Here is a 24520-nt window from a genome sequence, read left to right as displayed (position 1 = left end):
CTGCGTCTCTGTTCTTAGTTTGAGGGAGGGGTCAGGGTCAGAAGTGAAGGGGGGCGATGAGTCAAGGTCCTAAGCATGGAGGGCAGCTTCGTGCCCGCACGAGCCAGGCCGGGGCTTAGACACAAAGCCGTGCCTTCAACCTGGGACCAAGTCGGGGTTGGCGGATCCAAGGGAACCTGTGCCTTTTCCCAAATGCTCAGACCCGGGCCCTGACCCCAGGTCACACACGCCTGCAGGGCCTGCGAGGCTAATCCAAGTGGAGCCCCCGGGAGGACTCTTTGTTAGTCAGCAGGTAACCAGTGACGCCCGCAGCCGGTCCCACCGTGACAGGAGGGAGCACATCACAACCAGCACACGAACGAACGTGCCGGGGAGAGAAACAGACACGGCTTGTTTATTAGAACGCAGGAAGGAGGCCTTCTTCCACGGAGCACTGCTTCTCAGAGTCTGTATCAAGAGCAACACAAAGTTGAAAATCGTATTCCTGAGAAGAAGCAAAAAAGGTACAATTTTGCAAACAAACGTTAACGGGTGATTTCAACAAATGATAAAAAACTTTTTTTTTTAAACAATAAAATTTCAAGTATTATTCCAGATGACAACGGCAAACCCATAGCAGGCGGAAAGGGCAAGGACTTGTGGAAGCTCTCGGTGGGAAGAAGCTGCTACTGGCGGGCCGGGGCACCACCAGGGACGACCTACACCCCAGGTCCCTGGGCCACCCGGCCCCGGCCACAGGGGAAGAGTGAAGAAGGTGGGACAGGTTGGCAGGGCTGCAGTTGTGCTGAGGAGTCCGGCATGGCAGTGACCCAATCACGCCCTTGACGCCGGGGTCCCTGGACGTCGGATGATTTTTCTTTTATAAACAGAAACATATCCTTATTCTTTCAAATATCATACTATCTCCCATTTTAGTCAACTTGTGAATTATAAGTTATATCATTTGTGCTACAGTTTGCGATATTTAAGTCTTATTAGGAGATGAGCACCGAACCTATGAAAGTGCGCAGGTCACAGCCGCCGTGCCTGCCCCGGCGGGAAACTCTGTTCCCTTCCCCCAAACAGCACAGCGTTTCTGACAAACTCCCCTTCTTCTCCCAGGGCACTTTTCTTGAAGAGAGACGTCTGCTTTGACCGTGGTTGTGGGAAAGGTACAGAGAGCAAACCTCGTGGTCATCTTCAACATGAGGGGACGGCTGACGGCTCTTGCTCGGGCCCAGGGCTCTGGGTGCCACTGGTAGGGGTTCTTGCCGAGAGGGTCTCGCTCCACAAGAGAAAGGTCGCACCAGAGTGGCCAACGCAGAGACCCCGGTGTCCCCTGAGGGGCACTGTGAAATGCTCTTAAAGCGTCTGTATTCAGTATTTTCTGAGACACGTGTCACTGACCGGCAATACTCCCCAGCCATTGTGCTGCCTCCCTGGATGTTTAGTTCTTGAACCTCGTCTGTTCACAGATGTGATTGAATTTCCTGCAGGGAGACAACGGTGAAATACACAAGAGGGCATCAGAGACACATTCAACAAAGGAATTCTGAATTGCGCCTGGGGGAGCTACAGGAGAAGCAACCCTGTGCTTGGGGGTTCGCAAGGGCTTGTCTCTCATACCATCAAAGAAACTAGCCCCAAACGCAGCCTCTTTTCTCCTTTTTTAAATTTTAAAATGTAAGTGGAACATTTAGGTAATTCCCAGAGACTCAAAGCATCCCCAAGGCACTGTGGGTGACCTGGTGGGGCTGACGCCACCTCCTCTCCAAGAAGACGAATATGTCTTTGCTGCTCTGACCCAAGTGTTTACTGAGAAGGGTTAGCCTGTTAGTACTGAAATCTCTTTTCTTAGAATAAGATGGTCTCTTCCACACAGTTAATGCTCGCATACAAAGCAAGCCTTTTATTCCACCAAATCACTCCCTCAGAGGCAGCCCCTTTCCCGGAGGCCTCGTGATGACTCCTAGCCAGGGGCACTCTCTCAAGTACTTCAGCTTGAGCCTCAAATGGCTGTTTGGGGTTACAGTTGCCCCACACAGCATCCATCCACGGAACTCATTTATGTGATTGCTTCCCTTGTGGTTTGAAAGCGTAGGCGAGCCTGCTCCCACGGGCCACCGCGCGTGGCAACGTGCACGTCAGCATGAACAGCCTCTAAACACCCCGTGGGAAACTCCCAGCGAGAGCCTGTGAGCCACCACGGCACCAAAGGCAAAGGTAGACCCAGGTGCACGGCAGCGTGGCTCGGGATGGGAGTTCTCAGTGACCTCAGCCACGGATTCGGAAAGTGCTAAACCTCGAACGTGCGGGCTGGGGATGGCTGCCTGTGCTCTGGACACGTGGAGGTGGAGCGGGAGGTGAACGTTTGTATGCCAACGTTTCATGAAATGAGATAACAGAAAAGCAGAGTGTCTAAGTGATGATTTTTTATTGATATATACTATGTGACTTTATAAAAGCATGACAACTAAATTAGTTTATAAGTAGAGAGCTGACTAGTTCATGCACATCCCTAAAAGCTGCGATATCAACTTGGCCGGAACGCTTAAAGAAGAGCACCTTCCTGTAGGGAAAGCGTGGGTTTGCCTCTCTGCAGGGGACTCCTCCAGCCCCGGCCCGGCCCCCGCCCCCGTGCCGCACTCACATTGCGTGGTGAGCCTTCACCTGAGTGCGGCAGTTGCGGCCCCAGTAGCAATCAGGACGGGACGTTACGGCCACTAGGGAGAGAGAAAAGTGAACACGTGTGACACACACACCACACTCACAGACTCAGCCTAGTGAATTTAAGCCAAGGCCAAAGAGACACTGCAGCTCAAACGCACAGTGCTTCGTCACACTTCACAGCTTGTTTCCTTGCACTGTTCTCCAGGAAAGGAAAAAAAGGTTCAGCTGAAAACACAGGTTAGAAGTGAGATGACTCCGGTTGCCCATAGGACGTTTGTTGGGCATCTTGTTTTAGCAACCTGCTTCAGAGACCCAGAGCCTGTGCAGGCACCAGGCAGGGACAGCCCTGAGACCCGCCCGTGTCCCTGGCCGACGCAGACGTCCACTAAGAACACAGAGCAAAGGCCCACACAGGCTATCTAGCTATTGCAAAGGAGAGTAGGAGCCAACACAAAGAGAACTGAGCTGCGGGCCAGGTGCGGGTAGGGGCGGGGGTCTCCTTACCCGGCAGCTCAGAAGCAGGGATGTTCTGCCGATACTGGTAGGTCAGCTCGCGGAAGCTCCGCAGGCCACAGCAGTAGCACAGCACGGTGTTTCCGGTGATTCTGTAATCTAGAAGGAACACAGCCTCTTATAGGCACGGTGGTGGCAAAATAGACGCGGACTTGCAAACTGCTGGGGGACCAGTGCACTGATCCACAGACAGGCCGGAGACAAAGGGCTGGACATTTGGAACACGAGAACAAAACCAACCTAGATACCAACTTACTTCCTTACGGCAAAATAATTCCACCTGGATTAAAAATTCAAATATTCCAAAAAATCTAGAAAAGTACTAAGAGGAATGACTGTCCTTCTCTTGAGCTATTTCCAGCTAAGACATGAAAACCGAATGGCACAGAGGGAAGGATTTGTAAATGTGACTGCCTACAGTTTAAACATCACAATGGAAACACGTACAACAAAAATGAAATACTAATGAAGTAGCAGAGAACATATTTTCAGCACAAATGACAATGTGTTGTACCCTTAATTAACAAAGATATCACACAAATCCATACCTCCCAAGTCCAAATAGCCTAACATAAATATGGACCAACGACACAGACAAGCAAATGGCCTGTAAAACAAAAATATCTTCAATTTCATTAATAATCAAATATGGCAGATAAAACAATGATACCTCACCGTTTGCCTCTTTCATATTTACAAGGTCTAGAAGGCAAACATGCAGCTGACGGGCTCAGGGGATGCTGGCCCTCAGGCCCCAGGCACACCTCAACCGTGCCTCCAGCAGCCCTGTTTATTATCCTAATGGTACAACTGTTAAACCTACAGGACTGCATGCTTGACAGCTTCAGTGTTGTTTCAAATAGTGAAAAGCTGGAAACAACTTAAATAACCTTTGCTAACGAATTGGCTAAATGAAGGATGGTATCAGGATGCTAACTGAAAATCACGGTATAGATCTTTATTGACATAGGAAGGGTCCAAGATACATTGGTGAGTGAATAGCTTACTAAAAGCATATCTGATAGGATTTCATTTATACAAATTATACACACACATGGGTACGTGTACTTAGAAGGGTGATCGTGAAAGTATTATCACTGGGTATCTTTTTATCTTTTTAGGCGGTGGGATTTCTAATGATTTTCACTTTATCCTTCAGACGTCCTTGTACCACTTACATTTTCTTTGTGAACCACGTCATTCTTATAAAAATAGCCATTAAAAAGCATAAGGACTTAAGACCCAACCACACAGAGCCGTCGCAGCAGAGAAAACCCAAGACATTCACTAGAATGTGTCCAAAAATAGCTTAGAAGGGTTCCCAGCAAACCTCTCAAGTCTTTCATAATAATTCATGTCTTAGGGAAAAAAAAAATCACTTGATTTTTCTGCACCCTCCCTTAGTGACAAAAATTCACACTTCACGATGCACTGGGTGTCCCTGGGAGAGGGGGCGAGCCTTCACTGAGTCACCCACGCACTGAGGGACAGGCACCAAGGACCGTGAGGGTTTGGGAACAACCAGCCCCAGGATGTCAGCGCTGACAGGCGGTAGGGCCAACACCTCTCCAGCTGTGCCTTCCCTTCCCTGTGCGAGAAAAGATTCCAGAATATGTCATGTCCACTCAAACCCAACATAAAAAAAGAAACCCAAGAGTAGTAGGACCTTTGTGTGTGTCTGCCAGGGTGGGCGGAGGTCGCAGGTGTGAGCATGGGAAAGCTGACAAGCAGTCCTGCCAGCATGCGGCCTGGCGGGTGTGGCTGGTTTACCAGAGGCAGAGCTGCCCTGGAAAGCACCAGTCGGTGCGGGAGGGCAGGCATGAGGCTTACCAGACAGCAGGAACGCTCCCCTCTGTAGAGCCCCGAGGCTCTCAGTCAACATGTTTTTCCACGTCAAACCCCTGGTGGCCAGATAATTCTGTAACAGGGAAATGGGCAAGAGAAGAAACACAAGCTTGGAGAAAGAAACACTAAAATGGCAAAAAGGGTTGACATTTCATAAAAGGCCCTGGAAGGTGGGTAAAGCCAAGCACCTAATAAGCGTGGTGGGCACTTGCAGAGGGCGAGCACTGCGTGCAGTTAGGAGCCCTGCTTCCAGGACCACAGCCTGGACGGCCCAGATAGCCTCGCAGACCAGGAGGCCTGGGACAGACGTGGTATCACATCCACACACGACTGCACAAGATTTTTGTCCAAGGTGCTTCTTCGGAGTCTCAAAAGGCAGGCTAGCTTTACAACCTCGAGCGTAAGAGTTACCACACCCTCTCTGAAATTCTGCAAAGACAGTCCTAGCACAGGAGCAGCGAGACACCTAACCTTGGCCGGAGTGGCCACAGTGCAGAAACAGGCCCACGACCACGTGACAAGGAAGCCAGGGGTCTGGACCTGTGCTCTGCCCTCGAGACACGTGGAGCTACCTGGCTTCTTCTGTGCAAACCTACAAGGAAGCGCCCCGTGGACATCTAGCCTGAGTACCGCGATGCTGAGGAGCCTGCCATTCACCCTGGCGGCCGATGCCGCACATGGTCCAGGTGAAGGCAAGACTCCTGGCAAGAGGCTGACGTGCACGTTAAGCACTGAAGTTCTAAGAGCCGCTGCCCCCTGAAACGCGGGAGGAGAGCGACAGGGCAGTCCTGGTTGCACCCGAGGGCCGGCCGCGCCCCCTGCCCCACTCTGCGCAGGCCGAGCAGGAGCCGGAACTGTGGGGGACAATTCCTGTGGCTTCTTGTGTGGCGGGGATGAAGGAATACCTATTTGGGGGGAATATAGGGACAAGCAGATACACAGTGGCAGCACTAGTCAGAAATGCCGAGTCATGAGGTCACTGGCGGGTCCTGGAAGGCCTCCCGCTGGCCTCTCCGGGCCTGTACCTTCAGGACGTCCGACTCGTAGTTGTTGTTGCTCAGCACCCCGTCCAGACACCGGTCGCCCAGGTTGAGTTCTGTCAGGAACAGAGGGAAGCAGTGTTATCCGTTTCATACACACTTTACGAAAGCACCGTTCACGCAACAGTTAAGATAACCAAATTTCCTTCATTATGGAGTCTACAAAGAATAAAAAGTTCCATGACAAAATACAACTTCAAACAGAGAAAAAGTAAAAGGACTTCCATTCCACTCCCCCCAGAAACGGCCAGTCTGCGCAGCCCCTGGTCTGGGGTCGTGAAGTCTGGACACGAATTTTTAGTGGGGGTGGTCCTCGTGCATGACTCAGCATCCCCCTCACTGACGCTCGCAAACCTACGCAGACCACCAGGGAAAGGGGCCAACTCATGGTGACCAACGTGGCCTCTCCCTCCTCGGGCACACGGCCAGCCCAGCACTGGCCTCAAGTGCACGAGAGCACACGGGAAGGTGGCGGCAATCGATGGCAGGGCCGGCATTACCGCAGAACGGGGCCAGGCAGCCGAGGCAGCCGGTCCGGGCGCAGCCCCAGTACAGGTGGCAGAAAGGCTGCAGGCAGATGGCACCTGCGGACACAGAGCACAAGCACCAGTCACGCCATCCAGCGAGGAGAAGGTTCAAGGAACTGGTAAATAAATGACAAGCTCGATTTTCATAGTGATCCAAAGACTGTAAACTAAAGCGCCATATAGCTCATCCGTTGGACTTTAAAGTGATACCTTGGACCCGGGTTCAATCCCTAGTCGGGGATCTGAGGTCCAGAAAGCCACACAGTGAACAGAATAGAATGGAATAGAATAGAATAAAATGACACACTGGAGAACTACTGTGGGGACACACGTCAGATACAAGATCCAGAAAGAGAGCCCCCCGTGTGTGGAAACTTAGTGTATGACGGGGGCGGGGTTATCAACCGGTGGGAAAAGATAGATTATTCAACGTGGTCCCGCAGAGACACCTGACGACGCAGGTGGAAACAGAGCTGTGCCCTTACTTCACACCACACAGAGAAGTCCACGACACTCTTGAAACCTGAGCTGGAAGGACACACGGGAGCGGCTCCGAGGCGGGGAGGGGCGCCGGGAAGACGGCGCACACCCACACCCTCACTCACACTGCTGGGGGGCGATGCGGGGGTCCCGCTCACGCTCCGCCCTCCGGTCGGGCATGGGCTGGAAGCAGCAGGTGCATATGGCGTGGCTTCCTTGCAGAGCGCACACGTAGTCCTGGGCTGTGGAACAGACAGGACACTCAGGCTGGTGCCGCCAGCACACGGGCAGCAAGAGCAGCTCAGACCACACCCAGAGGGGCAGCTGTAAGGTCTGCACGAAGACACAGACCTACAAGAAAACCCGGACAGAACTCAGGCCTATTTTCCTACAGTCAAGTGACGGTCTACCGCTCAAACTAAGAAGTTTAAATAGACTGAAAAATCACTGAAGTTACCTCCTGGTTCAGTAGTTGTAGTAAGATTTCAAAGATCACATGAAGGTTTTCTACCATTTCCCATAAAGGAAGGGCAGGCCAGAAAACAGTAAAGCGGTTTCTCTAGTCCCTGCTGGCTGACCCTGGACCAGGAGCTGTGTCCACATGGCCCGGCCCCCCGTCACTCACACACTGCACTACGGTCCCAGTGGGGCCTTCCACACGCTGCCCCAGCCATCCCTACCCAAGGGGCCTACAAGGAAGCCCCCAAGAGCCATGGCACAGCATCGTGGCAGATGGTTAAGAACGTGGCTCTGGGTCGCAATCCTTAGGTCAGTGGCCTCTTGACAGGCTCAGGCTGACGGTGGCAGAGAGGCCAGGCCCTACAACACAGGGCCACAAACCACAGTCCACGTGCCCACCTTCCCTTTCTTGATGGCACCTGGGGACCTGCCCACTGAAACGGGCATCGAACAGATAGCTCAGGGCGGCTCTGGTAACATCATGTCCTGTTGCTGGAAAGAAGCCAGTCCCTCACTGGAGGGGCCTGTGTGTGATGGTCCTTTTGGCTTTGGTGAGCACCACGGGGGATGCCGACTGCCCTGAGGTAGTGGGCTGGGCGGGGTGGGGGGTAAGTGTTAGAATCAGGACTGAATCCTCGGGTATGTCCAGGAGCCGAGGCCCACAAATGAAGTTAATTATCTGGTTTCTTAGCTCCAAACAGGTTATGAGAAGCAACGAGCCATTCGAGCAGAGAGGAGCCAGCAGAAGTGCCACCCGCTTCCCGAATGGTCGGGACAGCACGGAAGGTGTGGCCGTCTCACCTGTCGTGATGCTGGCGGACGTCGATGGTGCATCCCCAGGGGCCTGCGGTGCCCCTGGCTCACTGCCGGGCCCTGGGCAGGGAAGGGGCCGCCCCGCCTGCCTGCGGTACTCGGGGCACTGTCTGCACACGATGTACGGCTGACTGCAAGGGAAGAAAACCCGGAGCTCGGAGGAAAGAGGAGACACTTGCTCTGGCCGTGTATAAGGGTGGTGGCAACGACAGCCCAGCCCTAGTGACGGGACAAGACCCAGATCCCCGCTCACCGGCCTTGTCCTGCCTGCATGCCTCAGCTCTGCACCAGGTGCTGTACCCAGTGTGTGCAAAAGGGAAGGACGGCTCGGCGCCCATCCTGCACAGCAGCAGTCGGCAGGCTCTCCTCCCCGCCACCTCCCAGCCCCCCTTTCCCGCACGTTCCCAGAGCCCTCGGCCACTCCTGGGGTACTGAGATGTCTTCTCCCTGCCCCTCACCCCCCTGAGCCATCCCTGGGGGCAAAACCACCCTGTCCCCACACTGGGCAGGACGCGCTCTCACAGGTTTGATGCCCGCCCAGTGCACACCCTTCCTTTCGTTAAAATCTGAGCAGAACATGCCAGGGCTGGATGCCGCTGTCATCAGGGGCTTTCACCCAGCTGTATGCACTTCAGCTGAGCTTTCAAATCTGCAGACGGTAAAATAGAATCTGCAGGAAAGGCATGCACGGACTCTCCCCTCATCTCGGTCAGAGGATGCCTGCCTGAGCCTGCCACCAACGGGAAGGACAGGCGAGACCTGACTAGAAAATGCGGAAACACTGAAGACATTCAGCCTCGTATGTAAGAAAAACATATAAACGGGAATAAGATACCTGTGTGTCCCATTACTCCGAGTGTCGCAGGGATCACTGCTGCCCCTCTGCACACCCTGTGGGGCACTGACACCAGGACTCTCTGACAGGCGTTTCATGACAGATGCCAGAAGTCCAGCAAGGCGTCCCCTCAGTGAGACTCCTGACCTGAGCATCCTACTTCCATGTACTTATCTCCAAGAAAAGACTGGACATGTGCACTGAACTGTAAATGCAGGCCATGCACTGCAGCTTTGTTCGGAATTCAAAATATTACAAAGAAATGTTTTAAATGGTAAAAAAATATGTATGACTACACATATGTATGGCCAGATGAATACGTAATAAAATGTTCACACTAAAGTGATTTTGGTTTTCTTTTTGCTTGACCATTATGTGCTAAATTTGGGGGAAAGAAACAAAGATAATAAACTGAGGGGGGGGCGGTTTTGTCTTTTTAAATATTATGGCCACAACACAAAAATTCATACCCTGGACTTCCAAGTCAGGAAACATCAACATTCTACAGCAGAGGGCTTCCTTGGTGGTGCAGTGGTTAAGAATCTGCCTGCCAATGCAGGGGACAAGGGTTTGAGCCCTGGTCCGGGAAGATCCCACGTGCCACGTAGCAACTAAGCCCGTCCACCACAACTACTGAGCCTGCGCTCTAGAGCCCTCAAGCCACAACTACTGAGCCTGCGTGCCACAACTACTGAAGCCTGCGCTCTAGAGCCCGCGAGCCACAACTACTGAGGCCATGCGCCACAACTACTGAGCCTGCGCTCTAGAGCCCTCAAGCCACAACTATTGAGCCCATGCGCCACAACTACTGAGCCTGTGCTCTAGAGCCTGTGAGCCACAACTACTGAGCCCGTGGGCCTAGAGCTTGTGTTCCGCAACAAGAGAAGCCACCACAGTGAGATGCCCGCACACTGCAACGAAGAGTAGCCCCAGGTCGCCACAACAAGAGAATGCCTGCATGTAGCAATGAAGACCCAACGCAGCCAAAAAATAAATAAATAAAATAAATTTATGAAAAAAACCCCAACATTCTACAGCAGATAAAATAGGTCTCCTAGGGCTTCCCTGGTGGCGCAGTGGTTGAGAGTCTGCCTGCCGATGCAGGGGACACGGGTTCGTGCCCCAGTCCGGGAAGATCCCACATGCTGCGGAGCAGCTGGGCCTGTGAGCCATGGCCGCTGAGCCTGCGCATCCGGAGCCTGTACTCCGCCACGGGAGAGGCCACAACAGTGAGAGGCCCGCGTACCAAAATAAATAAATAAATAAATAAGGTCTCCTAGGATTGCTCCCTCTGCCAGGTGACTGTGGCTTTTCTACAATAACATCCTAACAGATGATAAATACTGCAACTTACGGTGCAGGACGTATGATCACTAGACAAGCTACAGAGAGTGAGTGTGCTTCTGCAGAGTTTGTCTCAGCCTGTGAATCAAGGCACTTGATGATGACTCAGCAAACAAAAGGGTGTCACTTACTGTGGTGATCCTCTCACAATAATTAAGCCAAAGCATTATGCTGCCCATCCTGAACTTACACTGCGGTATGTCAGTTATATCATAATAAACTAGAAAAAATATACAGATAAGCAACAAAATAATAGAATAAATATTCCACATATACAAAAAGAGGCTGTCGCAGGAGGCAGGGCAGTGAGCAAGCCTCATCACAGTCACCTGGGCCAGAGCGTCGCACCTCAGCAGCGGCCCAGACCAGCAGGTCCTGGGGGGCGGTCAGACCCATCCCGCCTGCCCCGCACCCACGAGGCTCACCTAACGTCCGAGGACTCGCTGTCCACGTCCGACAGCTCCAGCAGGTCCTCGGAGCTCCCCTCCTCGTCGGAGAAGGCCCTCCGGACCTTGGGCTGCAGCATGTCCTGCGTGATCCTGTTCCTGGCGGCCATGCTACGCACGTCCTCCTCGCTGCGGCTCTTGTCCGGGTGCTGCAGCAGGTACGCCTCCACCAGGTTGTTGAGGATGTGGTTTTTACAGATCCGCTCCACTGGACAACGGCAGGTGGGGCATAGGGCAGAGCGCTCCATCCAGCCCGAGTAGCAGGCGGCGCAGAAGGTGTGCATACAGGGCTGTAGGCTGAGGGCACAGGACGGGCACTGGGTATGAGAAGCAGGGACCCAGGGTCATGCTGCTTCTTTCTCCGAAGGAGGACGTGGCCCTGCTCAGACTGAGGTTCGGGTACAAAACAGAAGAATGGGCCAACTGCCCCCCGCCTCCCGCCCCCCGCTCTTTTAACTCCGCAGGGCCTCAGGCCTGTGCTCTGGGGCGCTCCACCCATGCCGTGGCGGGGCCCGCGGCTGGCGGGGCTGCACCTCAGCTCACGCAGGGGCACGCTGCCTGCCTTCCACGACCTGCCTGAGAAGCAGTCCCCATGCAAAAACACGGCGTTCAACTGCAACTGCTCCAGCTGTGCGCTTGTCAACTACAAGAGACCGGGGCCACGTGGCAATCTGTGCTCCAGGAGGGCCAGGGACCACTGGTGGCCAGGGCCACCAGGAACGGGAAGAGCGGAGACACTGGGTGTGGGTGGTAAAGACCTGCATTTAAGCCAAACTGCGGACAGACTACTTTTAAGTTCCCACAGAGAAGCAAGGAGAGATCTTCGTTCTGGCACCTTCGCTCCATGTTAACTATCGTGTTTCCTTAACCACGAGATGCTGGCCACTCGGTACAGCTCCCCTGCTCTAGCTGAGGTGGACCTGGCCACTGAGGTCAGAGCCGCTGCACGCGTCTCGCAGGCTCCTGTGCAGCGTCAGTCAACAGGCCCGGCTTTCAGCTTGTCAGCCACACAAGGAGAATGGCTATGGTAACCTCAGAGAGCCTGATGCAGAGGCCAGCCCCGTCTGCGGCCCTGCAGGCGTACCTCACACAGTCGTGCAGCAGGTCCTGGCAGATGATGCACGTGAGCGTCTCCTCCATCTTGTCTGGCTTCACAGTCGCAGCTCTGATGTCGAGGGCACTGTGGGGGTCTCCGCCCGGGTCGGCGACCAGCATGGGCAGGTTCAGGGCGGGTTCCCCGTCTGCAACGGAAAGGGACACGTTCTCAACATCGTGACCATGGAGGAAGTGCACTCCATCTCTTGGTTTTACAGACGTCTTAACCTGTGGACAGGAGACCCAGTCCTCCCTGTATTTTTTTTTAAATTTTATTTATTTATTTACTGGCCACGCTGCGGGGCATGTGAGATCTTAGTTCCCCGACCAGGGATCGAACCCGTGCCCCCTGCAATGGAAGCTCGGGGTTGTAACCACTGGACCACCAGGGAAGTCCCCTCACTGTATTTTTTTTTTAACATCTTTATTGGAGTATAATTGCTTTACAATGGTGTGTTAGTTTCTGCTTTATAACAAAGTGAATCAGCTACATGTATACATATAACCCCGTATCTCCTCCCTCTTGCGTCTCCCTCCCACCCTCCCTATCCCACCCCTCTAGGTGGTCACAAAGCACGGAGCTGATCTCCCTGTGCTATGCGGCTGCTTCCCACTAGCTATCTACCTTACATTTGATAGTGTATATACGTCCTTGCCACTCTCTCACTTCGTCCCAGTTTACCCTTCCCCCTCCCCATATCCTCAAGTCCATTCTCTAGTAGGTCTGTGTCTTTATTCCTGTCTTACCCCTAGGTTCTTCATGACATTTTTTTTCTTAAATTCCATATATATGTGTCAGCATACGGTACTCATTTTTCCCTTTCTGACTTACTTCACTCTGTATGAGACTCTAGGTCCATCCACCTCACTACAAATAACTCAATCTCGTTTCTTTTTATGGCTGAGTAATATTCCATTGTATATATGTGCCACATCTTCTTTATCTATTCATCTGTCGATGGACACTTAGGTTGCTTCCATGTCCTGGCTATTGTAAATAGAGCCGCGGTGAACACTGTGGTACATGACTCTTTTTGAATTATGGTTTTCTCAGGGTATATGCCCAGTAGTGGGATGGCTGGGTCGTATGGTAGTTCTATTTTTAGTTTTTTAAGGAACTTCCATACTGTTCTCCATAGTGGTTGTATCAATTTACATTCCCACCAACAGTGCAAGAGGGTTCCCTTTTCTCCACACCCTCTCCAGCATTTATTGTTTGTAGATTTTTTGATGATGGCCATTCCCTCACTGTATTTTAAAGGGCATTTTTACAAAGGTTCAAAGTAAGTCTCATAATCCAGTATGTTTAAGTTGTGTTTTATAATAGTTAACAGCATAAAAAAGACACTCAGGATACACGGGTGAGAGATAAAGGCCAGGTGTCAAATAGCATTTGTGTGTAAAGTCATTTTTGCTTAAACAAACAAAAAATGTGACCCATATGCACACAGGGAAGTGCTGGAAAATACAGACCCTCAAATGTTACCAGGAGCTTAAATTTTTTTTTCTGCCAGTGTGTTTTACTTTTTTTATAAGCAGAGATTAAATTTATTTTTAATTAAAAAATACTTACAATTTAAAAAGTCAAATATTTAAAAGAAAATCAAAGCAGCAGCCCTCTGCCCCAGCCTGTCCTCAGCCTCACCCTCCCTCCTCTGGGGAAACGACTTCCGTGTCTTCTGTTTCTTCTGGTCTGGACCTCTGTGTTTCTGAACTGTCAAGCTACGTTTAGGCTGGTGGATTTTAGACATCATCTCCTGGCATCCGTTAAAGCAGAGAAGGACTCTGCCCCTCTGGGTCTCCTTCCCAATATTATTCTAACACAATGATTGGATAGGTATATCGTATTTATATTATTATGCTTAAATATTCACTGCTCACACAGTATAATTTTCTTCCGTATACAATTTTTCATTTCTGATAGAGTTAAAAGTGGCTCCATTTTCATACTTATTTTTATGTACCTGTTGCTGACTCATCCCACACCTCCCCAGGCCAATCAACTCAATTTTCCACTCAATACATCAGATAATGCAGTTTCTTTCCGAGGCCCTCCCTCCTGTCACACTGCCCCAATCCAGGGGCAGCTCTCAGGCCAGCCTCACAGCTACTGTCCTCCCAACAACATTCCCCAAAGTGTTTTACAATCTTTTTAACTTCGACTTTTAAAGTATAGATTTTTCTCAAAATCATCTTTAACGTGGAGGTTCAAACTATCACTTAAAGATAATACACTCTTAAAAACTGGCTGCTGGGGCTTCCCTGGTGGCGCAGTGGTTGAGAGTCCGCCTGCTGATGCAGGGAACACGGGTTCGTGCCCCGGTCCGGGAAGATCCCACATGCCGCGGAGCGGCTGGGCCCGTGAGCCATGGCCGCTGAGCCTGCGCGTCCGGAGCCTGTGCTCCGCAATGGGAGAGGCCACAACAGTGAGAGGCCCACGTACCACAAAAAAGAAAAGAAAAGAAAAACTGGCTGCTGGATCAGGACAGAGCTGCAACCCCAGAATGTGGTTTCCAAACCAATAGCATATCCTGACAGTAAACACAGTTCAATCCCGATGGTACAAACAGGAAAGAAAAGGCCCCGATTGCCATCTGGAAGATGCTGAGGTACCACAGGTGTCAGCTGAAGACAGGGTCCTCCGACTTCTGCAGATGGTGGGGCCCCAACAGGCTCAGATGCGACGGTGCTGCCGGGGCCCCAAGGCTACACGCAACCACCAGACTCTGACCTGCTTTTACTCTCTTCTTAACGGGCTCCAAGTCCTCCTGATCCTTGGGCTCCAATACAGAAAAGGATGCCCCCTCTCTTTCTGGGAGAGCCAAAGGGAAGATGGCGATTTCATCACTTGCCACAGATGGACCACACCCTTTTGGGGAGACGTCTGCACCTCTCAAGCCTGTGAGAGGGACAAACAAGAGACGTTCTGATTCACCTGCCTCAGAAGAAGGGACAGCAGTTCAAAGCATCACTGGTTCAAACCAGGCACAGGTAATCCAAGATGTCATTAAAAGAAACCAAACCAACGGAAGGGTTCACTTTGTGTGACTTTCACAGTATAGGAATTATAACCTGTAAAGAATACCACAGTATGGTAGTCCCTGGCCTTCAGCCTGTCTCTTGGGGATGGAACAAGACATTTACTACTACAGAAATCTTACTACTGACAGCCTGATGCCTGACACCACCTCTGAACTCCTCAGTGGCTTGTCAGGGCAGGATTAGTGAACCAAGGGCAATGCAGCTACCACCCCGAGATCCCCATCTCACCGGAGCTGGAGGGAGGCTCTCGCCCTGCAGAGGTGGGCTCCACGGAAGAGGTAGAGGCCGTGGGGAAGAGGTCCGATGTGGACGTTGATGGCTGTGGTTCCTCAAAGCACACCTGAGTGGCGGGTGGCGACGGCAGGACCTGGGGATCCTGGGGGTCGTCGCCTCGCCCTGCACCTGAGGTATCTTTGGTCACGTGGAACACGTTTTCTTTATTAGCTTCTGTAAGCACAAAGAAGCAGGAGCATAACACAGTCGGGGCGCAGGGGGAGCCGCTGCGTCAGGAAGACATTCCAGCGGATGAAGAGTCAACGCACACACCCGCTCCTTTGCGAAAATCTCACTTACCGAAGGAGTCTTGTGTTACGCCTTGCTTTTCATGTAAAGATTCGTAGAGGTATGCCACGTCTGAAGGGAATTAACCAAACCGGAGTGGCGTTTGCCACACGTCAGGAGAGCTCATCTTTCTCTTCTGCTCCCTCCCGTCACCTCACGGTCACTTTGCCCTTGTCGACTAGTTCGACTTATCAGCTAGTAACCACATCCGCCGGTTTAAGGGATCTTAAAGCAAGTGATCCAAAACATCTGAACCAAACTTAAAATAAATAAGCCTCAGAAAACCATCTGGCATCAGGAGGCAGACTAAGGCAAGCAAAGCAATGAGGAGGGATGAGCCTGTGTCTTGTTATTTCAAACCACCAGGACTGGACACAGGATCCTTCCCTGTGGCCGGGGGCTGGCTTTGACTGCTGAGGACAGTCTAGGGGATACCTGCCCTCTTCTTCCTCCTTCTGGGGTAACCTTCAAAGGACTCCCCTAACTCTCCCTGTCCTGCATCATTCTTCTCCCGCCAACACAGGCACAGATGCTCAGAGCTGGAAAAGCCCTCACGGAATCCTGTCTAACCTTTGCTGTCTCCCGTAAAGTCTCCCAAAGCAGAGCTGTCCGTGGCCTCCAGCCCCCATTCTAGGCCTTATTCTCCTCACTCAGGTGCCCTCCTCACCGCCCCCTACCCCCGCACCCCGTCTTCCTGGCTACCGTATTGAGACCGTGGCTCATGGCCACAGTGGTATTTCTGAAGAGTGGCTGGGGCTCAGCCCGCGAGGTCAACACTCCCATTCTTCAACAGACACGACCCACACCAAGAATGTACATGAACGAAAAGGGGGATGCAGCTAGTACTAACATTCCTTCAGGAAATACCTGCTTCAGCAGCCTCTTCCCACAATGCTTCCCAGCTGTGGCCGGGTCCCCTGCTGCACCACCCGTGAGTCCAGCCCAGGAGACCCCCGCCCTTACTGTGTTCTGGCTCATTCTTCCTGTACACCAAGTAGATGACGTCCCCAGTCTGTAAAGGGCAAGTCTGCTTCTTAACAACCTTCAGCTTGTTAAGTACTGTTCCACTGGTGCTGTAGGGACAACGAAAATACAATTAATCCTACTTAAAACAACTTGGGGTTAAAAGTTTCCTGTTTCACAGCCAGTAGGAAAGCAGTTCAAGACTACCACTGTGCAAATGATAAAACACTCATAGGAACGATGTAAATACTCGTGCCACCTTACAATTCTCTTGAGAAGAACCTTGCCTGTTGCCCTCTCACTCACAGCCCAATGGTGTGTCAAATGTTTTAACGCCTCCGCTGTGCCAGCCCCACGTTCTCCCGGTGGAGCCCTGGACGCCCACCAGCAGCACGTTCTCTGATTCCCAGCATCTCTCTTGCTCCTGCACCACGCTCTGTCGACAGGCCTAACCCTGCTCCGGCAGCCGCGGCCCAGCTCAGTTCACTCCTCACATGAGCACTGACCCTCCTACGAGATGGGCTCTGGGCAAAAGCAAATCGATGCAGGGCTACCGACCGGAAGACGGCGCGGTCCCTGCTGCTGGGAAGTCACTCCAGTTAATCAGGGACCACAGTGCTGGATGGGAAGGCACGGCCAGGAGACACCAGGAGGCACCTCCCTGAGGAGGGGCTCCCGAGTGGACAAAGACAACCCCGCAGGCAAGGGGAAGAGTGCACCGGACAAAAGCCAAACTCAGCAACTGAGCAACCCCTCCCCGCCCCTTGCCAATTTCAGGCACTCAGTCCACACGGGCCCCAACTCCACGGCCCCACTCCTAAGGCCCCCAGTGCTGAAGAGGCGTCACCTTTCCCTCTGAGCAGACTGCCACTACTTTAGATTTCTGTAAAGGGCCAGGCAGGAAATAGTTCAGGCTGCGCAGTCATGCTGTCTCCGTCCCAACTCCTCAGCAACAGGTGGCAGGTCCCTGGAGGGCTGGGCTGCCTTCCCAGTAAAGCCCCACTTAGAGACCAGCAGAGCTGCCGCGGCACTGCCGCGGCCTCTGCGGCCAGGCTTTCCCCACGACCTATCCTCAAGCTCCTTCTAACCCACAAGTCTGATTTCAGTTTTCTGCTTAAACCCCTCAGTGACTCCTCACTGCTCTCAGGCTAACGTCCAGTCTCTCCAGCGTGGACGTCGGCGTCTTCCTGACTGCACCTCGGGGCCTCTGCACCTGCGGCTCCTCCCACCTGGAACACCCCCGCCCCTCCAGCCACCTCAGCCAAGGAAGGCAGCAGCCTCTAGAAGCTGGAAAGGACAGAGGACAGCTTCTCCCCTAGAGCCTCCAGAAGGAGGCGACACCAATGAGACCTGAGATGGACTTTGAGCACCCAGGCCTATAAGATCACAGATTTGTGTTGTTTTAAGCCACTGAGCCTGTGTAATCGTTACAGCAGCCTTGGGAAGCACATACTACCCTGTAGCCAGTGTGGGAGAGCCAGGGCCTGAGGCAGAAGGAAGGCTCTGGAACCAGCACTGTTACTGTACATTGTGCTGAGAAATAAAGGACTTGAGCTGCTGTCTATCAGAGGAGGAAAAGGAGCATCCGTTCTTCCTAATAAAACCAAATTCCTGGTCTTCTATCCCTCAAACTGCTACTTACCAAAGAATCTCATAGCACTTGACATTCACAACACTAAGAAGAAAATCACCTTGTGGGAAAGGCGTGTTCTCAACACACTGCTGGATGGCCGTCCGCCACTCACGCCTTCCACCCAGCATTCCTCCCCATAAACTTACTCCAGGAAAACCATCAGACATGAATGGAAAGAGTTCTGGAGGAGAGTCACTGCAGTGTCGTTTAAAGTCAGAACAAGTCAAAAGAATAACTTGCCATCAGTAAGGGAGCTGACAAGTTATTATATAATAATGAAAAAGACGAGCTGGACCTAGACATACGGACGTGATGAGCACTCTGCAAACATTACAAGTAAAATAGATACACAGTGTAACAGTATAATCTCATTAATACAAAATAAATATGTATTTTGTGGGTGAGTGGAATTTTGGAAAGCTTTTCACTTTCATGTACTACTTATGTGGTATAATAATAATTTAAAAAAGAAGAAAAAAAGACTCCTTGATTTGGGGAAGTCTAACTTGAATAGGTTTGCAAGAACCCAAAATGTATCACTGCCTTTTAAGTCTTATTTCTGAGCTATTTTTGCTTCAACCTGAATACATTTAAGAATGGTCACAGACACCAAAGTGTCACTAAGTAGCCCATCCTGGAAACCAGAAAATACATCTCCCAATACCCGGAGACCCTATCGGACTACTGAGCTATAGAAAGCAGGCCCCTGTCTCTTCTCTGCACTCACTGGCTTCAAGTCGGCTTCCTGAAGCTACAAGAGGAGAGAAGTTCAGAAAGAGCTTACCTGGTATCTTCCAGCGACACCTGACCAGATTTTTCATCCACTATAATTTTACAGTGATCTCCAGAGACCAGTTTATTGCCGGGGAATGAAAGGTCACAACCTAAAACAGCAAGGGGGGCGTGCTGGATACGACCGTGGGTACCAGGCATAATACCGCCCTTTGCTTAATCAAAGCATGCGGCTGGAAGTCAAGACCCACGTTGTACCCACTTAAGGAGACAGCACTTAATCAAGTACAAAGAAACTTTAAAAAAAAGCATTTAAGTGTTAATCCAAAGTAAGGGAACAGGGACTATGTCTTGAACCTTTCTGACTCCTCCTTACCTAGAGGGTATGCGCCATCATCACCTCCAGCTACACATCAGCTGCTTCTTGGTGACATTTTTACAATATGCACACATATGCAGATAGCCTGGTAAGTATTACAGAACTTTAAAAAAACTATGGGGCTTAAATATCTTCAGTATCTTAGTCCTTAATTTCTTCTGTGTAACCTAAGGTTTCATAAATCATCACAAAATTAAAGCAATGACAGAGTCACAGAAAATATGACTGAGTAAATTATCATAGGCGCATGTACGCGTTTAAGAAAATTTAAAACAGAGGGGGAAGCATCTATGGCTCAGTACAATTGTTATACCCTCATCAAATCCAAGAGGAAAACCCTCAAACGCTTTGTTCTCTCCTTAAATCAAAAGAATAAAAGCGGGCTTCCCTGGTGGTGCAGTGGTTGAGAGTCCGCCTGCCGATGCAGGGGATACAGGTTCGTGCCCCGGTCCGGGAGGATCCCACATGCCGCGGAGCGGCTGGGCCCGTGAGCCATGGCCGCTGAGCCTGCGCGTCCGGAGCCTGTGCTCCGCAATGGGAGAGGCCACAACAGTGAGAGGCCCACGTACCGCAACAACAACAAAAAAAAGAAGAACAATAAAAGCTTTCAGAAGTGTTTTAATACTGAGTCACTAATCTGCTTATAACAGGTTTGCACCATAGCTACTAAGGTTTATAGTACCTTTATTTTATTTTGGGCCGCACCCCGCAGCTTGCAGGATCTTAGTTACCTGACCAGGGATTGAACCCGCGCCCTTGGCAGTGAAAGCGCAAAGTCCTAACCACTGAACCGCCAGGTAATTCCCTACAGTATCTTTATTTTTTAATAACCAAACGTGGGAAGCAGTACTGGTACCCGTCTACTGGTGGTGAATTAATAAACACACTGCAGAACATCACCCAGCAACAAAAAGGAACAAACTACTGATATACGTAACTGCCAAGGATGAACCTCAAAAGCACCAGCCAAGGGAAAGCAGTCAGACCCAAAGACTGTGCTGCAGTACAGTGTGATTCCCCTTAGACGGCATTCTGGAAAAGGCAGAACTATAGGGAGAGAAATCAGATCGCTGGGTGCCAGGATTTGGGGTTGAAGGGCAGGGACGGGCTCCAAAAGGCAGCCAGGAACTTGCTGAGGTGACAGAAATGTTCTACATCTCGACTGCAGTGGTGCGTCCATTTCTCAAAACTCCCTGAACACCTAAAAGGGGTGACTTTTACCATGTGTGAGCTATGCCTCCGTAAACCTTAAATATCAGAAATCTTATTGGCACAAACATTCTACATTATGGGGAGTGTTTTGTTACATTAATCCAAGGCGAATTTCACCCGTGTTCAAGACTGTCCCCTTGCGCTGAGCAAAACTGCCAGGATGGTCTCCTTGCAGCCCCAGACCCAGGCTGGTCACCAGGCTTTGTCGCCGGAGTGGGGTTTTACTAGGCTTCTCCATACCTGAACATCAGCATTCCACTGAGAACTGAAATACTAAAGTTCTACTGTTGGCATTTGCCCTGCTTGTCGTTCAGTTGGTTGCTCTCTCCATGGCTGGTACACATCTCTGCCTCTCCCCGACAACGGGAAGGTCTTTGGGAAGGCGAGCGCCCCTGCGTCCTTCCACACACGTCAACTCAGCTCTCCCTTTTCCTCAAAATAAGGCCTTGTATATAGCAGGCGTGCAATAGTTTTAAAATAAATCTAGTTCCACAACCTGAAACCCTATCCCCCAAAGTGACTGTATTTAGAAAGAAGGCCTGTAAATGATAAAAGTTAAATGATGTCATTAGGGTGGGGCCTTAATCTGATAGGGCTGAAGCATTTATAAGAGGGAGACGCCAAAGGTCTCTTGGTCCAGCAGGCCAGGACACAGCGAGAAGGCAGCTGCCTGCAATCCAGGAAGAGGGTTCTCACCAGGAAACAAACTGACTGGCACTGTGAACTTGGACTTGCTAGATTCCAGAACTGTGAGAAACATACTTCTGCTGTTTAAGCTTCCGGATCTGTGGTATTTTGTTATGGCAGCCCAGGCAGACTAATACAGTTTTGCTGGGAAGGTTAATATATTCAAGGAAAGGACTTCCATTAGGAATCAACTCAACAACACACTTTTGCTCCTTGTGTTAGCATGTAAAATGATACTACAGTGCTGTGTTATAATAACAATGGCTAACATTAAGTGCCAACTCTTAACCAGGCTCCTTCTAAGCACTTCGCCCAAGATCTCCTTTGACCTTCACAGCGACCCCGTGAAGTAGCTACAAAGGCACCGGCAGGTAAATTGGCCCAAAGCAGATTATGCGGTGGTGATGCTCGTGCTGGTGGCCTGGGGGCAAGAGGGTGGTGGTCTCCAGGCTTCTGCTCAGCCACCAAACTTCCATTCACACCAACGAAAGACAATGCGTCTTGGAAGGTTTCTAATGGTATGTAAATATTTTTAAAGTTGTAAAAAAAAAATGAACTTGATATTGGGATTTAAGACTGCTTCCCCAAAAAACCCCAACAAAAAACAGGTACAGGTGCATGATGATGGGCAAAATGAAACCAAAGAACATTTGCTTTTAAACACTGATCTTTCTCACTATCTCTTGCTTAAAGTATAAAGTCAGTGTGACAATTTATTAATTTGCAGAAAAACGAAATATTTTTGTTGGCCTGATCAGTGCACTTCACTCCCAGTAGGAAAGCTACAAGGGAGGTTAAATCACCAGATGGCCGCTAGGAGTTTAGAGGCAGCAAGTGCGGGGGGTGGGGGTGGGGGGGTGGGATGGGGGTGGTGAGGGCTCTTCCTCTCACTAGTTACGGGACTTTCTTCAAGGCCGTAGCTTCCCACATTCATTACATCAAGAAATATTTGAGCAGCTGTATTCTAGGAGCTGGGACTTGAGATCTTTTTTTGATGTAGCTGCCTACGGCTATAAATTTCCCTCTGAGCACTGCTTACCTGCATCCTCTAAGTTTTGGTACATTAAATTTTTATTCATCTCAAAGTATTTTCTAATTTCCCTTTTGATTTCCTCTTAGACCCACTGGTGGCTTAAGAGTGTTATTTAATTTCCACATATCTGTGGATTTTCCGGTGTTCCTTCTGCTACTTATTTCTAATTTCACTCCATTAAGGTCAGAGAAGATGCTTTGGGTAGTAATACCCTTGAGAAAACCGCATTCCAGGGGATAAATTATTGCACCTACTTCGTAATGTTGCAGTGAAAATGAAATAACCTGCATGAAACACGCAGAAGTAACTGGGCCGACCAATACGTGAATAAACGGCAGCTGTTACACGACGGCCCATTCCACCGGAAAAACCGGGCAGCAGAACGCGCCGCGTCCAGGGGCCTCCCACAGCCCAGTGGGCCCGGTCTCGCCCAGCCCCCACCCTCAAGCCCCGGCCCCAGTCCCCCAGCACTCGGACCCCGTCGGCCGCCCCCATCCCGGGTCCCCGGTCCCCGCCCCCGTGCCTGGACCCGTCCCCGGCTCTCCCCCAGTCCGTCCCACGTCCCCCGTGCCCGCTCCCCGCCCCGCACCTCTTCTCCGCCCGATGGTCCACTCCCGTTTCCTCAGGAGGACGTGCGGCTCGCCCTCCTCGGCGCCCAGGCGGAGAAGCCTCCCCCACGGCTGCTGCTGCGGCGACTGCTCGCCTTCCCCCGGCCGCTCCATCGGCTTCACATCTGACGAGACCCGGAAACGTCGGGTGAGACCCGGCCCGCGAAGGCAGAGGCTGCGGCCCGCCGCTCCTCCTCGCCGCCCGCGCCACGCCGCCGCGGCCCGCGCCGCCAGCCGCCCCCCCCTCCCCGGGTCCCGGCGGCCGCCCGCGCCCGCCGCCCTCTTACCCCCCGCCCCGCGCCGAACCCGGAACCGGCCGCGCGGCCGCCGCCGCCGCTGTCAACGGACATCTCGGATCCCTCAGCTGATCCGTGAGGCGGGGCCAGCGGCGTCCGGGCCCTGCGATTGGCGGGCGGTGGCAACCACCGAGCGCGGCGGCTAGAGCGGAACCTGGCGGACTGCCTTCGAGAATGGACGCGTGGAGGCGAGCAGAGCGTGCGCAGACTGGCGGCTGCGGGCCTGGACGCCCTCTTTAATGCTGGCCGGGACGATTTGGTGTTCCAGAATCTCGGAAGTAGCTGCGGTCAGCGCCATGTTAAGTCGGGGCAAAAGGGACGGAGTGATTTGGGCGTTGGGCCCCGAAGCAAATTCCCAAAGCGGCGTTGGAAGTGCAGAGGGCGTTTAGATATGCAAAGGGACGGTCCACCTTACAGATGACGAGGTAAACGCAAGTCGAAGCTTTCGGGTGCCAATTTCCCCGCGATCGGAAAGTTGGTAGTGCCCTGGGAGAGCTCTGGAGAGCGCGAGCATCTCGGTTGCTGGTCTGCACCTCTTGGGGGGGGGGTGCTGTCTTTCGGTTTTAAACGCGCGTTTCCGTGGCTCAGCGATTCCGCCTCCTGGGGTCTAGCGGCGTTGCGGTGTGTGTGCCCGGGGAGGATGCCCTGGGGTCGTCCGTGCCGGGCGCGTGGGAGTGGAGGTGCGGGTCGGCCAGATGCCGAGTCGCTGGGGGGCGCCGTGCGGCCCCGGGCTGCGCGGTTCAGAGCAACGAGGTCATGCCTGACCGACGGGGACCTCGAGATGGAAGTAGAAAGGACAGATGTGTTCGTGCGCTCATAAAAATAATGTGAAAGGACAGAAAATAGCAGTGGCTGCCTCGTGAGAGAGAGCAGAAGTCAAGGGAGTGAGGAAGACATCTTTCGCTCTGTACTCCTTTGTGTAACTTAAACGACATCATTTGTAATTTTTACCTTTTTCTCTTAAGATAAAAAAATGTATCCATTCTTTCTCTGAGACTGTTTTTCAGTATTGTTTCGTGGGGGACTGAGGTTACTGCATTTGCTCTCAGAACCAGGGCCTAGCCTGGCATCAGGAGTTTTTGGAGGGCCTGTGTTAGTCTACACAAGGCCGACCTGCGGCTGAACCAGGATGACGTTGAGCCGAAGGAACAGCCCAGGCTTCTTGGGTGACAGGCTTCCAGACCTCGGGGACATTGAGCCAACTCAGGCCAAAGGCCCATTTCAACTTAGTCTTAAAAAAGCGCATCTCTCCTGTCCGTCTCAGATTCAGGACACAGGAAAGGCCAGAATTTAAAATTCCTCTGAAGAAATTTGGTTTAGGGGGAAAA

The 24520-nt window shown here is 51.8% G+C and overlaps 1 protein-coding gene across 2 annotated transcripts; it reads right to left on the bottom strand.

Moving 5' to 3' along the window:
• Positions 1–372: 372 nt before the first annotated feature.
• On the bottom strand, positions 373–23262 carry CHFR (checkpoint with forkhead and ring finger domains). Of its 2 annotated transcripts, XM_082641204.1 has the most exons (17): positions 23184–23262; positions 22878–23021; positions 19030–19129; positions 16613–16722; positions 15662–15721; positions 15317–15535; positions 14778–14945; positions 12036–12192; positions 10931–11248; positions 8315–8457; positions 7180–7296; positions 6548–6631; positions 6033–6103; positions 4993–5080; positions 3154–3261; positions 2630–2702; positions 373–1469 (listed from the first exon to the last, which is right to left on the bottom strand). In XM_082641204.1, exons 2-17 carry the CDS (start codon positions 23008–23010, stop codon positions 1427–1429), a joined length of 1992 nt encoding a protein of 663 aa, XP_082497330.1. In that variant the 5' UTR covers positions 23011–23021; positions 23184–23262; the 3' UTR covers positions 373–1426. The 2 variants fall into 2 exon arrangements, with proteins under 2 accessions (XP_082497330.1, XP_082497331.1); XM_082641205.1 differs by lacking the exon at positions 23184–23262 and having other exon boundaries at positions 22878–23127.
• Positions 23263–24520: the final 1258 nt, after the last annotated feature.

The sequence above is a fragment of the Mesoplodon mirus genome (genome assembly GCF_964341445.2).
Source record: "Mesoplodon mirus genome assembly, chromosome: 13".
NCBI classification, from domain to species: Eukaryota; Metazoa; Chordata; class Mammalia; order Artiodactyla; family Ziphiidae; genus Mesoplodon; species Mesoplodon mirus.
Note: the sequence above shows the minus strand (reverse complement) of the source record. Positions and strands in the feature narration are given on the sequence as shown.